At 44.8% G+C, this 14,337-nt stretch overlaps 1 protein-coding gene across 5 annotated transcripts in view; it reads right to left on the bottom strand.

The window, feature by feature from the left end:
* Positions 1–5,233: 5,233 nt before the first annotated feature.
* EVC2 (EvC ciliary complex subunit 2) overlaps positions 5,234–14,337 on the bottom strand; it is a 141,107-nt gene continuing 132,003 nt past the window's right edge. For all 5 annotated transcript variants that reach the window (XM_067735496.1, XM_067735493.1, XM_067735492.1 and 2 more), the window contains 3 exons: positions 13,128–13,324; positions 10,296–10,397; positions 5,234–8,031 (listed from right to left, as the gene is read on the bottom strand). In XM_067735496.1, the coding sequence (XP_067591597.1) occupies positions 7,761–8,031; positions 10,296–10,397; positions 13,128–13,324 (570 nt within the window). In that variant the 3' untranslated portion in view covers positions 5,234–7,760. The remainder of the gene's footprint in view (positions 8,032–10,295; positions 10,398–13,127; positions 13,325–14,337) is intronic.

Genomic DNA, 14,337 nt, shown 5'->3' with positions numbered 1-14,337 from the left:
TTCCCTGTGCTATACAGTAGGTTTTTATTAGTTATCTTTTAGTTATAGTAGTGTGTATATATCAATCTCAATCTCCCAATTTATCTCCCCCTCTTGGTAACCATAAGTTTGTTTCCTACATCTGTGACTCAATTTCTGTTTTGTAAATAGGTTCATTTGTACCATTTTTTTTAGATTCCATATGTAAGTGATATCATATATTTGTCTTTCTATGTCTGACTTACTTCACTCAGTATGACAATCTCTAGGTCCATCCATGTTGCTGCAAGTGGCATTATTTTGGTCTTTTTTATTTGCCTGGTAAGTTTGGATTGGCTCCAGGCATAGGTGATTTTATGTTTCGGGGGCACTGGATTATCTTGTATTCCTGTAAGTGGCTTCGGACTTTGTTTTGGCATGCTGTGAAGTCACTTGAGATCAGTTTAAATTGTTTGAGTCTTGTTTTCTTCTTCTTTTTTTTTTTAAATGGTTTTATCAAGATAGAATTTACATACCATAAAGTTCACCCACTTGAAGTGTACAGTTCCCTGTGTTTTTTGTATATTTACAGAGTTGTGCAATCATAGCTATAATCTAATTTTATAAAATTTGCGTTACCTCAAAATGTACCCATCAGCCATCACTCTCCACAATCCCCATGCTCCTGCCCAACCCTCATGATTCCAGGCAACTACTTTCTGTCTTTATAGATTTGTTGAGACTTGCTTTTAAGCTTTGCTATGGTGAATCCAGAACTGTGAATTTATTCCCATTACCAAGGCAAGATCCACCAGAAGACCAGCTGATGCATCACACTCTGGCTGGTGGGAATGGGAAATATTCCCAGTCCTTGGTGAGCTTTGGGAATTGTTTGGAAACTATGTCTTTCTGGTGGTTCTTTCTCCCCGCTGACAGTTCACCCTCATGTACACACGGCTCAGTATTCAGACAAAGACTCAAGGGGGTCCTTTTATTGATACGAACGTGCCCTCCCTCTTTCTCTTTCTCTCTCCCTCTCTGTGTCTCTCCTCTATATTCTGCCTCGTAAATCCCAGTTGCCTCAGCCTCCCTGAATTCCGCTCTCTGTCTCCTCAACTCAGGGAGACTGCTGGGCTCTGTTTGGGTTTTCCCTCCCTGATCTGCAGCCTTAAAACTGCCTCCAGGCACTAAGCTAGGGCAGTCATAGGGCTCCCTTCATTTATTTCCCTTTTTTTAGATATCACGGTCCCATGCTGCCTATTGCTCAATGTCTGAAAATAGTTCTTTCCTGTATTTTGGCTAGTTCTCTAGTTGTTTAAGTTGGAAGTTTAAATTCAGTCTGTGTTACTCTATCATGGCCAGATGTCCTTTCATGTTATGTTGAAGTGAATCTCTAACAACATATAATTTCGCCCATAAATATTTCAGTATGTTTCTCCAAAAGATGAGTCTTTTTTTTTTTTTTTACCATAACTATCAATTATTCCTAGCCAATTGTTAACTCTAGGGAAAATGAAAAGTTACACCAAAAAGGAAATGTAATTAAAATGCACTACATGGATCAGCTTCAAATAAAATTTTATTAGTTATAATAACATAAATGCTGAATATTTAGTGAAAATTGTACTTTAATTGCATTAGATAACTGGAGAGGAAGGGTGTGTGTGTTTACATGTGTATAAGAAAGCTAAATTCTCATCTGCTGTAATAGAAGGTCAATATATGTTATGAATGATACAGCACTGAGAAGTTGCACTATGTTCCTAATAGTATAAATCTTGATGCCACAAGAAACAGCTAAACAGTTGAAATTAGTTGCTCCTGGAAAAGAAGAAATTAAAGGTAAGGAGTAGTGGTCAGGGGACTACAGGGGGCTGTAAGAGACTGTACTTTAATCTTAAATAGAAAAAAAGAAATACTAAAATTTGTTGTATCAGAAGTCAAAGAAACTGAAAATAGGACAATAGAAACAAATCAAGAAAACATAAAACCAGTTCTTGGAAAAGATCAATAAAATCAATATACGTGTAGCCATGTTAATCAAGGGAGAGAAAAAGAGAATAAGCTCATTACATATTGGAAATGGAAGAGTGGTCATCACAACTATTCTCTTGGACGTTAAAAGGAAAACAAAGGAATATTTTCCAAAACTTTATGCTTGCACATTTGATAACTTATATGAAATAGACCAATTTCTCAAGAGACACATGCTACCAAAACTCACACAAGAAGTAACAGACAATCTAAATAGGCTTATATCTATTAAGGTAACTGAATCAATAATTAATACCCTTCCAAAACAGAAAGCACTAGGCCCAGATGGATTCACTGGTGAAACTATTCCATATGATAATTATTATTATTCAAGGAAGAAGTGATACCAATTCTCTACAATCTCTCCCAGATAGTAGAAGCAGAGGAAACACTTCCTAAATCATTCTATGGGACCAGCACTACCTTAATGTCAGATAAAGATATTATAAGAAAGGAAAACAACAAACCAATATCTTTCATAAATGCAGATGCAAAAATCCTCAACAAAACATTAGCAAACCAAATCCAATAAGAGTGACATCTTTAAAGTAGTGAAAGAAAAAAATTTAAACACTGGAAACCTAGAACTCTACACTCAGTAAAAACAGCTTTTGAGAATGAAGGCAATAGAGAGATTTTTGACACAAAGTGTGAGAAGACTCATCACCAGAAAACTTGCACTAGAAGAAATATTATGGGACATTTTTTATGAAGAAGGTAAGTGATACAAGATGGAAATATGGATCTACATAAAAGAAAAATGAGCACCAGAAGGTGCAAATATTTGTAAAAACATATTCTTCTAATTTTAAGTCTTTAAAAGATAACTGCATGTAAAAAGTAGAATATCATCAACGTACATGGGAGTTTAACACAGATAGAAGCAAAAATGTGGTTAACAATAGCAGAGAGGATAGAGCAGGGAAATGGAAGTGTATTGTCGCAAGATTCTTACACTATATGTGAAGGTACATAATACTATTTGAAGATGGAATATAAGTAAAAAACGTATATTGTAAAACCTAGGACAGCCTCTAAAAAAAAGATATGATAGGATTTCCCTGGTGGTGCAGTGGTTAAGAATCCACCTGCTAATGCAGGGAACATGGGTTCAAGCCCTGGTCTGGGAAGATTCCACATGCCGCAGAGCAACTAAGCCCGTGCGCCACAACTACTGAAGCCCATGTGCCTAGAGCCCCCACTCTGCAACAAGAGAAGCCACTGCAATGAGAAACCCATGCACCGCAACGAAGAGTAGCCCCCACTCACAGCAACTAGAGAAAGCACACGTGCAGCAGTGAAGACCCAAGCAGCCAAAAATAAATAAATAAAGTTAAAAAAAGAAGTATGATAATAATCCAACAGAGAAAATAAAACTGAATCATAAAAGATACTCAATACCAAAAAGGCAGGAATGGAGGGAAAAGAGAACAAATAACATATCAAAGAATGGAAAACGAAAGAGCAATTTGGTAGATTAAAATGCAAACACAACAAATATCAACAAATACATTAAATATAATGGTCTAAACACCCCCGTTAAATAAAAGGCAGAGATCTTTAGCATCACCCCCACAGCCTGTAAGGAAACTCTGGGAGTCAGTGATGGTTCATCTCCTGGGGCTGGCGGAGGAATCCCCTTCCCCTGAACATGTTACCACACAAATGAAGTAGGGGTGCAGTAAAATCAGGGAGGAAGTACTCTCAGGTGGGTGAGAAATGGTCGTTCCCATATACATTAATGATGAGTAAGGTCATTTCATAGTAGGTTATCTGTCAAATAAGATTAGTAACATCTCCTCTACCTGGTCTCCTTGAGGATTAGGAAAAATTTAGATAAATCTTCAAGTGATGTGCCTGATCCAGAGAAAGCAAACTCACGAGTAATGGTGTTAGTGTTGTTGTTGGTGGTGGAGTGGTTGCTGGTAATCTTGGCAAACAAAGGCCAGACAAGCAAGGATGCATACAAAGCAGAAACAGAATTATCTCCGCACTCCCTACCTGTAGCTGTGTATTGGAAGACAGAAGCCAATAAAAAGCCCAAGTAACTGCTTCTACTCCTGGACCATCCTCCATAAGACCTTTAGAGTTCCTTTCTAAAACAAATCATATCATGTCACTCCTCTGTTTACAAACTTTCTAAGACAACAATAATAGCTAGCATTTATTGTGTGTTCCCTGTAGCAGACACATTACAGTATCACTTCATTAATCCTATAAAACAGATGAGGGAAACAGAGGTTCACAGAAATTAGGTAGCTTCTCTAGGGCCACAGAGTAAATGGCAGATCCAGGAGGCAAACCCAGATCCACCTTCTTCTTTGTGTCTCATTGTCAATCAATGGCTCCGTGGAAAGTAGAGGCTTCCCCTAGAGACGCGGGTAGGAAGGTTATTAGCGGACAATTCATGGAGGTCTTGTAGGCATTGAAAAGTTTTTGGAGGTCTTTCAGCAAGGGAGTGACTCAGATATGGCTACCATAGACCAAATTGGCTTGAGCCAACCTGGAGAGAATGGACGCTGCTGGCACCATCCAGGAGAGACATGGCCTGGGAAGGAGTGGAGGGGAGGAAGAGGGCATCAATGTGAAGGTTAATGCAGTAGTCCAATCAGCAAGACGTAGTCATCATATTTGGGGGTTGAAAACAGGAAGATGTCTAGGATGACTTGTAGGTTTCTGACTTGGTACCATCTACTCAGAGATGGGACATCCCATAGTGGAACAGGTTTTATAGGAAGCCAATGGGTTCAGGGCTGGACAGGCATCTGTGACAAATGTGTCTGGAGCCCAAGAGGAAGTCCAGTCTGGAGATAAAGATTTGGGGTCAAAAGCTTAAAGCTGTTCTCAAATATCCCCAGTCAGGCTGCATCTCACTCCCAAACTCCCACAGCATGGTTTTCAGAACTCTGTTTTATCCCTTGCGCTTAATGATGATTGATTTTTGTGTCTGTCAACTTAACTAGACTGAACTCTTAGAAGACATGATCCATGGGACACTGAGCCTCAGAGAGGTTAGCAATTTTCTCAAATTCTCCCAACTTGTAAGTAATGGAGCCCCATCTTGAAATCAAGTCCTCTCAATTCAAGTTCCCTGGAGCTTCTCTCTTATGAATAGGCTTCCATGTATTGTGGCAGGTACAGCCCTTCTAGAAGGGTCACTGTCTTCATGTTGGGTGAAAACAGGAATGAAAGGAACCGCAAAGCTCAATGTTGTATGTAAAAACATAATAAATAAGCTACATTTATTGCATATCAACATTTTATTGAACACCAACATTTTATATAATATCCAATATCTTCACTCTTTGTGACATCCCTACCCTAAGGTAGGTATTAGGACCCCTGTTTCACAGATGAGGAGACTAAGGTTCAGAGTGGTAAAGTGACTTGCTTAAAAGTTGTAGAGCCAGGATTTAAACCTGAGCTACCAGATTCCAGGAGCACAAGATTTCCCTATCACATCTTCGTGTTTCTCATGCAGTGAGTTTAGAGAAATTAAATCAATAGCTAGTCTTTGTCTATTAACATAACGAGTTATTATTAGGTTCAAATGCTGTATTTTGAATAGTTTGAGCACCTCCTGTTGTTGCTAATAATATATTCAATCAGCCTTCAGCCCATAATTTTGACCTATTTTTTCGAATCCTTATGTGCAATCTATTTTCAACCATGCATAATTCTAGCAGAGTCCTAGAATCAGGAAATTATTAGAAAGGCAGATGGGTCACCTTCAAGGAATACAGAAGGACATAGATGTGGCAGGTGCACACCACCACCAAACACTTTACTGATCCACTTTCATCTAATCCTCATAACAAGGGATTCTCATCATCCTTTTGTTGATGAAGAATATGAGGCTCTGAAAGGTCAGGTGAGTTCCACAGGACACACAGCTCACGAGCAGCAGAGCAGGATCTGAACTTAAGTAAGCTTACACCAAAGACCATGCATTTTCCACTCCACTATCCTGTGTGAAAATCACTGTTCTTTCTCTCCTCTCTCTTCTCACTTGAGCTTCTGATGGGAAAACTGACCCCATCCACTCTTCTCTCCTGCATTTTAACTGCTTACTTGTGCATATCTGCTAATGCAGAGATATGGCCAACTGGCAGCCACTATGATGGTACACAGCTGCCCCCGGAAGAAGTGCAACTCCAGGCAAAGATCCCTGATCACCATGCTGCACGCATGCTGATGGGAAACTGCAAATAAGACTTGACCTTCAGGTTGCCAAAGGCAATGCGATGTCTCATGGCAGGTAAGGGTTTGAAAGCTAGGAGACTTGGGTTCAAAGTGAGGATTCCTCCCTTACACATGGTGTGATCACAGGCGAGTTACTTAAACTTTCTGAGTCTCAGTTTCCTTGGCTGTAAAACGGGAGTAGTGATCCTCATCTGCTGGGTATTGTCAAGGATTAAGAAGTGGGTTCAATAAAAAGGAACGAAGTTGGGTCATTTGTAGAGACGTGGATGGATCTAGAGACTGTCATACAGAGTGAAGTAAGTCAGAATGAGAAAAACAAATATCGTATATTAACACATATATGTGGAACCTAGAAACATGGTACAGATGAATTGGTTTGCAGGGCAGAAATTGAGACACAGATGTAGAGAACAAACGTATGGACACCAAGGGGGGAAAGTGGCGGCGGTGGTGGTGGTGTGATGAATTGGGAGATTGGGATTGACGTATGTACACTAATATGTATAAAATAGATAACTAATAAGAACCTGCTGTATACATAAAAAAAAGTGGGTTCAAGTAGCTGTAAGGGTCTAGAAGCAACTCTCATGTAAGAGATGCTTCATCAGAATCCCTTTTCTTCTCGTTGGTGACAGGATTCCCTGCCTAATCATTTCCCACGCTTAGGAAAGACCCATTATAATTGTATTCTTTGCCTGGTTCTCAGAAAAGCTCATATAATGATCCAACCACACTGTGAGGATGGAGAGGGTCAGGGCACAGGAAAGCACTTTGTGCAACACGAGGACCTGTGCGCAGTCAGTTTGCTGGCAAACACCTGAGGGCAGGTATGTGTCCATTTACCAAGTCCAGGAGAAGGGACAAGGGTTTGGGGCCGTAAAGAGTTCAGTGAGTCCTGACTTTGTTACTTAGTGGCTTTATCATCTTGCCTAAATCCCCTCACCTTCTTAAGCCTGAGTTTCCTGATTTGAGTTGGATATGGTATCGCCCAGTGGCTGGCGCATCTTCTGGCCCCTGGAAAGATGGAGGGCAAATTTCCATTGAACATCACGACGGCCAAAACCCAAGAAGGGATTAAAAATAAATGTTCCTACAGAAAGCAAAGACGAGTTCCCTTGAGAAGAGCTTTAGGGAAAATGCTCTTCTTTCAAAAGCTCCCTTGATAAAAATAGCATATGTAACAAACACACAATGTGAGAGAAGAGAGAGCCTTGCCTTCAACATACAGCCCACTCTTCAGCCAGGTGTTGCGGGGATGTGAATTAGGGTCCCAGCTCCAGACCTTCAGCAAGGTGGGACTGAAAGCAACGAGGGTTCACGGGCTGGTCCCCCGTCTCTTCATGTCCTTTGCGATGCTGAAGGGAAATGGGCCATCTGGGAATTCATGGGACCAGATTAAACTGAGCCCATGAAAGTCGTGGTGAGGGAGGGAGAGTGGATGTATCTGTCCTCTGCAAGTGCAATTAACACCTGCAAGTTGTACATTATAAACACATACACACACTCATGTGGGCAGGAGAAAACAAATCTTTCTGTCTTCAGACTCCCTGGAGCTTTCCTTTGGGCTAGTTCATGCCCAAGGCCCAAGTGGCCTTTTTGGCATTCAGAAAGTTCTTCTTCTTTTTCCTGGGAGGAAGGTGCAGTGAGATCTCCGGCTCCTTTGGATTTCTGAAGATAAAGAGCTTTTCGCCAGTGTTTAATAAATCAATGGTTTCTGCCCCTACAATGGGCACCGGGGCCAGTTCACCAATGGACTCCAGTGACAGGTGTGGCCAACTTCCTTTTCCAGAGAATATCACCCTCTCTCTGAGAGGGGGACACGTCTTCTTTAATATGCTAAAGAAAGAACAGAAGATCAGATACGACGTTTTTGGCAACTGACTCTCCCGTGTCCTGAAAGAGTTCTCTAGGAAAACCCCCTTTTGTCCCTAGGGCCCCAATCAAGTGTCTTTTAAAGAAAGGTTTTTCCCTGTGGTTGCCAGGTTGCCCCTGAGATTAGCTGAAGCCTGTGGCAGCGGTGGCTGCAGACAGCTCTCACCAACTCATGACTGTTCACTTTTGTGGAGTTTTGTGAGCCTGTGGTCATCATATTGTCAGCACGGAATCAGCCATGGTGGGAGTGTTTCACACCACGGAAACTAAGTGCTACAAATCAGAGCTCCCATCTCCCCCCGGAACAATTGTGAGACATTTCCTAGGACACCCCTGCCTGTGGGCTTCACACTAAAAGCAGGCTGATAAAACCTGATTATAAAGCAACAGTTAGAAGTTAGGTAAAATGTGTTTGAAATAGGACAGAGCAACACACTTTGAGAATATCCTGTAAAAGGACGGCTGGAATCCTGCCCATAAGCAGTCCAGTCTCTTGATAATGGTTCTGACTCCTCCTGAGAGCGCTCTACAACCTGAAAGCCACAGGGTCCTGTGCCCAAGCGGTGCAGGACGAGGCCATGTCACTGGGGGTCGACCTACTGGAGGCCACTGGTAGGCTCGTGGGCCCTTCCTGAACAGGCGTGGCCAATGAGGCTCCATCCCCCTCAGCACGAACTCCTGCCCTGGCAGCTGCATGATCTGAGCAAGGACTCAAAGGCAACTCGGACTGATTCACAGTCTCTCCTCCTCCCACCATCGTACACAGCATCTCAAGGCAAAAAGGCGAGTACAGTGATCCGAGACAGTGGCGCCAGGGTTCTCCTGATCTGTACTCGCCCACCTGTGTCAGTGCAGCCCAGGAAGGCATTCAGCGGCCCCATCCCCATGCTAATCTAGGACAACGGACTTCCGTTCCTTCGTGGAGCGCTTCACAGTATACAGCTTGAATTTAATTTTCTTGGTTTGGGCTCAGTATCCGGTTCTAATTTCTCTGGGACTAAATTCTGATACCTGGCCCATTATCAATGGCTCCCAGAGTTTTATTCATGGACTATTTGGGAAGCTTGTCTCTGCGGCTTCACCGGAGCCCTGAGAAATTATGGAAGGGGCAGGACACTTCTCTTGGACATCCTCTGTTTCCAGAGCACACTTTGGTTATCACATTTTAACCTTTTATGTTAAACGGTCTAATGTAACTCTTGTGACTCATGTTACCCTTTTTCCGAATTTCTAGTGGGAAACACGCGAGACCCTTGGTCTGTTGTTTGTAGCACCCTAAAACCGCGCTGCCTCTAACTTGCCTCTGCTCTCCAGGTGTGCAATCACCACAGCGGAAAGAGAAGGCACTCAAGAGTGAGAAGAGCGCTGGCCCGGAAGTTCAGGGAAATAAAGGGACCCTAAATCCCATGGTCACTTTTAACAGCTGCAGGCATGGGGTCTCTTCCTCTGACCTCCCTGAGCTGGTGAGGCGTGGCCGTGGCATTTCCCTCACTTTCCAGAAAGTGGGGAGGCTCAGTGCAGCAAGGCGAGAGAGGGCTTTGTAAACTATAAAGTCTGAACATTTATAAGGACTTATTCTCCTTCTAATGAGATTCCATTTAAAAAGAGCCATTAGTTAAAATAAATACTGCAATTAAAATGCTAATAAGTGACAACATTCTCCCAACTGATAGCTGGTGGCTATCTTCAGCTCATAACTAAGTGCACTTTGCATATTTTTTTCAATTGAAGTATAGTTGATTTACAATATTGTGTTCATGTCAGGTGTACAGCAAAGCGCACCTTTTCCATTTTAGGTTATTACAAGCTATTGAATGTAGTTCCCCGTGCTATACAGTAAATCCTTGTTGCTTATCTATTTTATATCTAGTAGTTTGTATCTGTTAATCCCATACTCCTAATTTATCCCTCCCCACCCTGCCCCCGCTATCCCCTTTGGTAACCGTAAGTTGGTATTCTATGTCTGTGAGTCTATTTCTGTTTCGTAAATAAGTTCATCTGTATGACTTTTAAAATTCCACATATAAGTGGTATCATATGATATCTGTCTTTCTCTGCTTACTTCACTTCAAACTAAGCCCACTTTGAATAAAGACTGCGGTCTTTAGGGAAGGAATGTTGACATGTTTGCAGTAACCCTCCCTTTGTGGTCCCCTCCGCCTCCCCTTCCCAGCTCACAGGCAGCCTGGCTGCCCTCCTCAGCCCACCTGAGCAGATGCCCTCATTACCTCTCCTTCCTCTTGTGAGCCCAGAGCATCTTTTCTAATCCTCTGCTTATCAGTTCTCCTCGAAGTTTGCTCTCAAAGGCTTGCCACCAGCCCTGATGTTTCCTGAGGGCAAGAAGGGAGCGTTCTTATAGTTTCAAAAAGAACAGAATCTTCAAGCGATGCAAAATCTTAAAAAGCACTATGGGGACTCCTTCCCTCAGCGTGACCTTTGGCTGACATGAGAAACCCTGAGAGTTTTCACGTTTGTTCTCTCACTCACTCTGTGAACACCGATCAAGGATCTTTTCTGGCCGAGTCAAGACACGGTCTCTGCCGCAAGGGGTCCCCAATCCACGGGTCACAGGTCCCAGGTGACATCGGTCAGATAAAGGAAGGCTGCCGAGATGCGGGACACTTGAGCTGGATCTTGGTAGCCCAGCAGGGAACGCATGGTACATTCGAGAAGGAATGGGCTCTCTGCCTTGGCCTGTGTGCAGTCCACCTCCCCCACTGGAGCTGACACCCCATGCAGCAGGACTGCCCCTTACTCTCCCACGTGCACCAGTGCCTAAGACAGTCGACATATAGGCTCTCAGTGAGTGTTCATGAATATATGAATAAGAAGGTCGAGAAGGCACAGTGGAAGCTTGGAAGGTGGGTGAGGCAGGGAGTCCTCATGCCACGTGAAGGAGTGTGATTCTCGACCGAAGAAGGGACAGTGTATAAGGAATAGAGGGTGGGGAGGTGTTCGCAGGCTTGGGCTCAAGTTAAGTCAGTGAAGGTCAGTGTAGCAGAGAGTCCTGTCTATGCCTGCCTCTGGCCAAGTTCATACTCTGCCTCAGCTGGTTCACACTGCCCAGCTGGTGGGGTGAAGGACCCTTGCCCACGCCGGGCCAGGCTCTCTGTCCCAGGAGTCTAGCTCTTGGGCAGAGAAGGCTGGTCCTCTGAAGGGAGCACCCAGAGAGGATGGTCTCCGTGCTCTCCTTGTCCTGCCCATACAGGGACCCGGCGTACAGCTCTTCCTGGATTCTGACAGGTCCCTCACACACCCTTTCTTGCTTAGATTCATCAGTCAGTTTCTGCTGCTTGAAACCCAAGACTCTGAACTGACGGTGTGCCCAGGTACCAGTCGCTTGGGACACAGGAGTAGTGACTGCCCTGCCCTCAGAGGCTATGGTGAGTGGCTTTTGACTCCAGACGTCATCCAGTCTACTTGGCCATGAGGTCGGGCTACACAAGGGCATGCCCATGCTCCACACTCCTGGCGCCAAGCCACCTGGGCGCTCCTGCTTTGTCCCACATCCACCTGCCCATGCCGGCTTACCAGCCTCCCAAACTAAACTGGCCGAAGGGGAGCCCGTAAATAAGGTCCTCGTGGGCAGCACTCAGGCAGAGGTGACATCGCTGTGACCCTGCACATTCCTGCTCCAGCGTCACCACCGACATCTGCCACCTTCATGCTCTTGCCTGACTGGGCACTGAGAGAAACCAGGCTGAGACATGCAACTCTCTGACCGCACCCAGCTCTCTGACCACGCCCACACCAGCCCTGACCCCACCCACACCCCAGCTCCTGTGACCACACTCACATCCAGCCCTCGTGGTGGGCCCCACCAACTCTAGGAAGGCTCGTCCCAGCCCCTGTGAACTCCCACCCCTGCTCAACAGCTGTTGTTCCCAGGCTCCTATCCTTCCTTTCACCCTAACCCTACTCAGCCCTCAGCTGAGTCAGGGACCCCCTTTACGCGTCAGGAAAAATAATGTACATACACACCTTTCCACACAATCATGCCATTTTGGAAGACTCATGGGCTCCGAGACACCCGTCCCCAGCCTCCTGTGGGTCCTGGTTGAGGACCTCGGCTTCACTGCCTGGCCTTCAACACCTTCAGGTCTGCTCGCGGCTTTCCTTGTAGCCTCACCCCCAGCAAATTCTGCTCTCAGGTGGCACCACTGGCTGCCCCAAACCCACCTTATCCACAGCCACACTTCATGTCTTGACTTATAAAGACCCTTAACTGATCAAATGCACACCTGAACTTGACCCTAAAAAAGTAGCTCTGCAGCATTACCCATAATTGAGGAGAAATGGACACAAACTAAATGTCCAGTAAGAGGATAACAGTTACATACCCTATGCTACACACCTCAGTGGAACAACAGGCAGCTGTTAAAAATAGTATCTATGGAGATGTTTCAATCACTGGGAAGAGTATGAATTTTAATTTGTTAATAAAAACAGCAGAAATAGCGTCAAAATAGTGTGATGATTAGAAAGCCGTCTGCACGTGGACAAGAGTCAAAAGGTAATAAGCAAACTTGCCTCTGATATAAGGTTCTGAAAAGCACGACACAAGGTTGTATATACTGGGATTCCTATACACACACACACACACACACACACACACACACACACACACACACTCATAAAACCCAGCAGAGGAAACATGTTCTGGAGGAAGAATGGTAGCAAAACGCTAACAGCCATTTTCTCCAGCTGATAGAACCATGGATATATTTTTCTTCTTTTTCTTTATGTATTTATTTATTTCCTTTATTATTTATTCCTTGGGCTGTAAATATGCATATATGGCATATTTACAGCCCAAGGCAACTTATTCTCTTAAGATCCTACTGGGGAAATGAATTGGTGATGAAAAGAGAAGCTGTGGACAAAATACTTGGGTCTGCCGTGACTTACACAGAGGATGCATAGCGACTCTCCGGGATGCTGTCTGTTTCTTGAGCAAAGAAATTCCCCTGGGAAGGCGGGTGTGCTTGTGCCCCGTGGTCCCGCTCCCCTCTCCCATCCGTTCTCTCTACAGGGACCTCGTTTTCCCACCCTGTACTCACCCCCTCCTGCCCAGGTCAGCCTGCACCCCGCCGCCGTCACTCTCCGCCGTGTGGTCCTGATGCCTCTGGCCCACGGGATCCAGCACGGAGAGCAGCTCGGGCTGCAAGGCTGCAGGCGCAGCCACGCTCAGGAGCCAACGCAGCGTGCTCCCCGGCAGCATCGCCAGCTTCGACAGGTAGGACGCCAGTCTCAGCTCCTAGAGGAGTGAACGCAGGGACTCAGAGCCTCACGGCTCTAACCTTGACGAGCAGCAAGTTTTAACGGATCACAGTCTCAGGACTTTTTGTCCCAGGGAGATAAATATTTTAGTACCTCAGTCTTGAAACCGTGTTCCCAAAGTCACAGAGCTGTCAAGAAAAATCTATTTGGCCAGCAGCCTTGGCTTGCCATGACATTCCCCAAGCCTTCATCCATCCCTTCCAACGACTCTCCACTCACTCTTCACAGCTGCAGCCTCGGCCCATGAGTCATTTCTCCTTCTACTCATGTTCGATGAGGCGATAGGGCTCAGAGGGAACAGCACAGACTGGAAACGACTGAAATGTGCCTAAATCAGTGGACGGTTAAAGAAACTGTGCTATGGCCGTGCCACGGAATACCAGTCTGCAGGGAAAGGAAAGAACTGGATGGATCCCTAGGGCGTTTCGCTGCGTAAAAAGAGCCAGGCCCCTGTAAAGCAATTATACCCCAATAAAGATGTTAAAAAAAAAAAAAAAAAAAAAAAAGAGCCAGGCCCCGCTGTACTTCCACGTGAATAACATTCCAGAGGTGACGAAGTTTAGAGATGGGGAACAGAGCTTAGCGGCCGGGGTTGGGGGTGTGGAGGGGAAGTGGATATAACTATGAAAGCATAGCACAAACAAGTCTTCGTGGTGACCAAACAGTTCGACATCTTAAATGTGGTGTCATGCTAAACTACATGTGGTAAAATGACACAGAACTACACATGCATTGTATATGCATGTCAACTTTCTGCTTTTGATATTGTCCTAGGGTCCTGTAAGATGCAACCATGGGGGGGAACCGTGAAACAGGGGTCAGGGCACTGGAACTCTCCATACTAGCTTTGCAACGTCTTGTGAACCTAAAAGTATTTCAGAAAAGGTTTGAAAAGGAGAAAGAGAGAGTACAGGCAGGCTCTGCACTCCCCCAAACCTGTGTTGGCTCCCAGCCCCACTGCACAGAACTGTGTGTCCTTGGGAAGTGTCT

This window comes from Pseudorca crassidens, chromosome 4, assembly GCF_039906515.1.
Source record: "Pseudorca crassidens isolate mPseCra1 chromosome 4, mPseCra1.hap1, whole genome shotgun sequence".
In the NCBI taxonomy this organism is placed as follows: Eukaryota; Metazoa; Chordata; class Mammalia; order Artiodactyla; family Delphinidae; genus Pseudorca; species Pseudorca crassidens.
The sequence above is the reverse complement of the archived record's forward strand: the minus strand, read 5'-3'. Positions and strand labels throughout refer to the sequence as shown.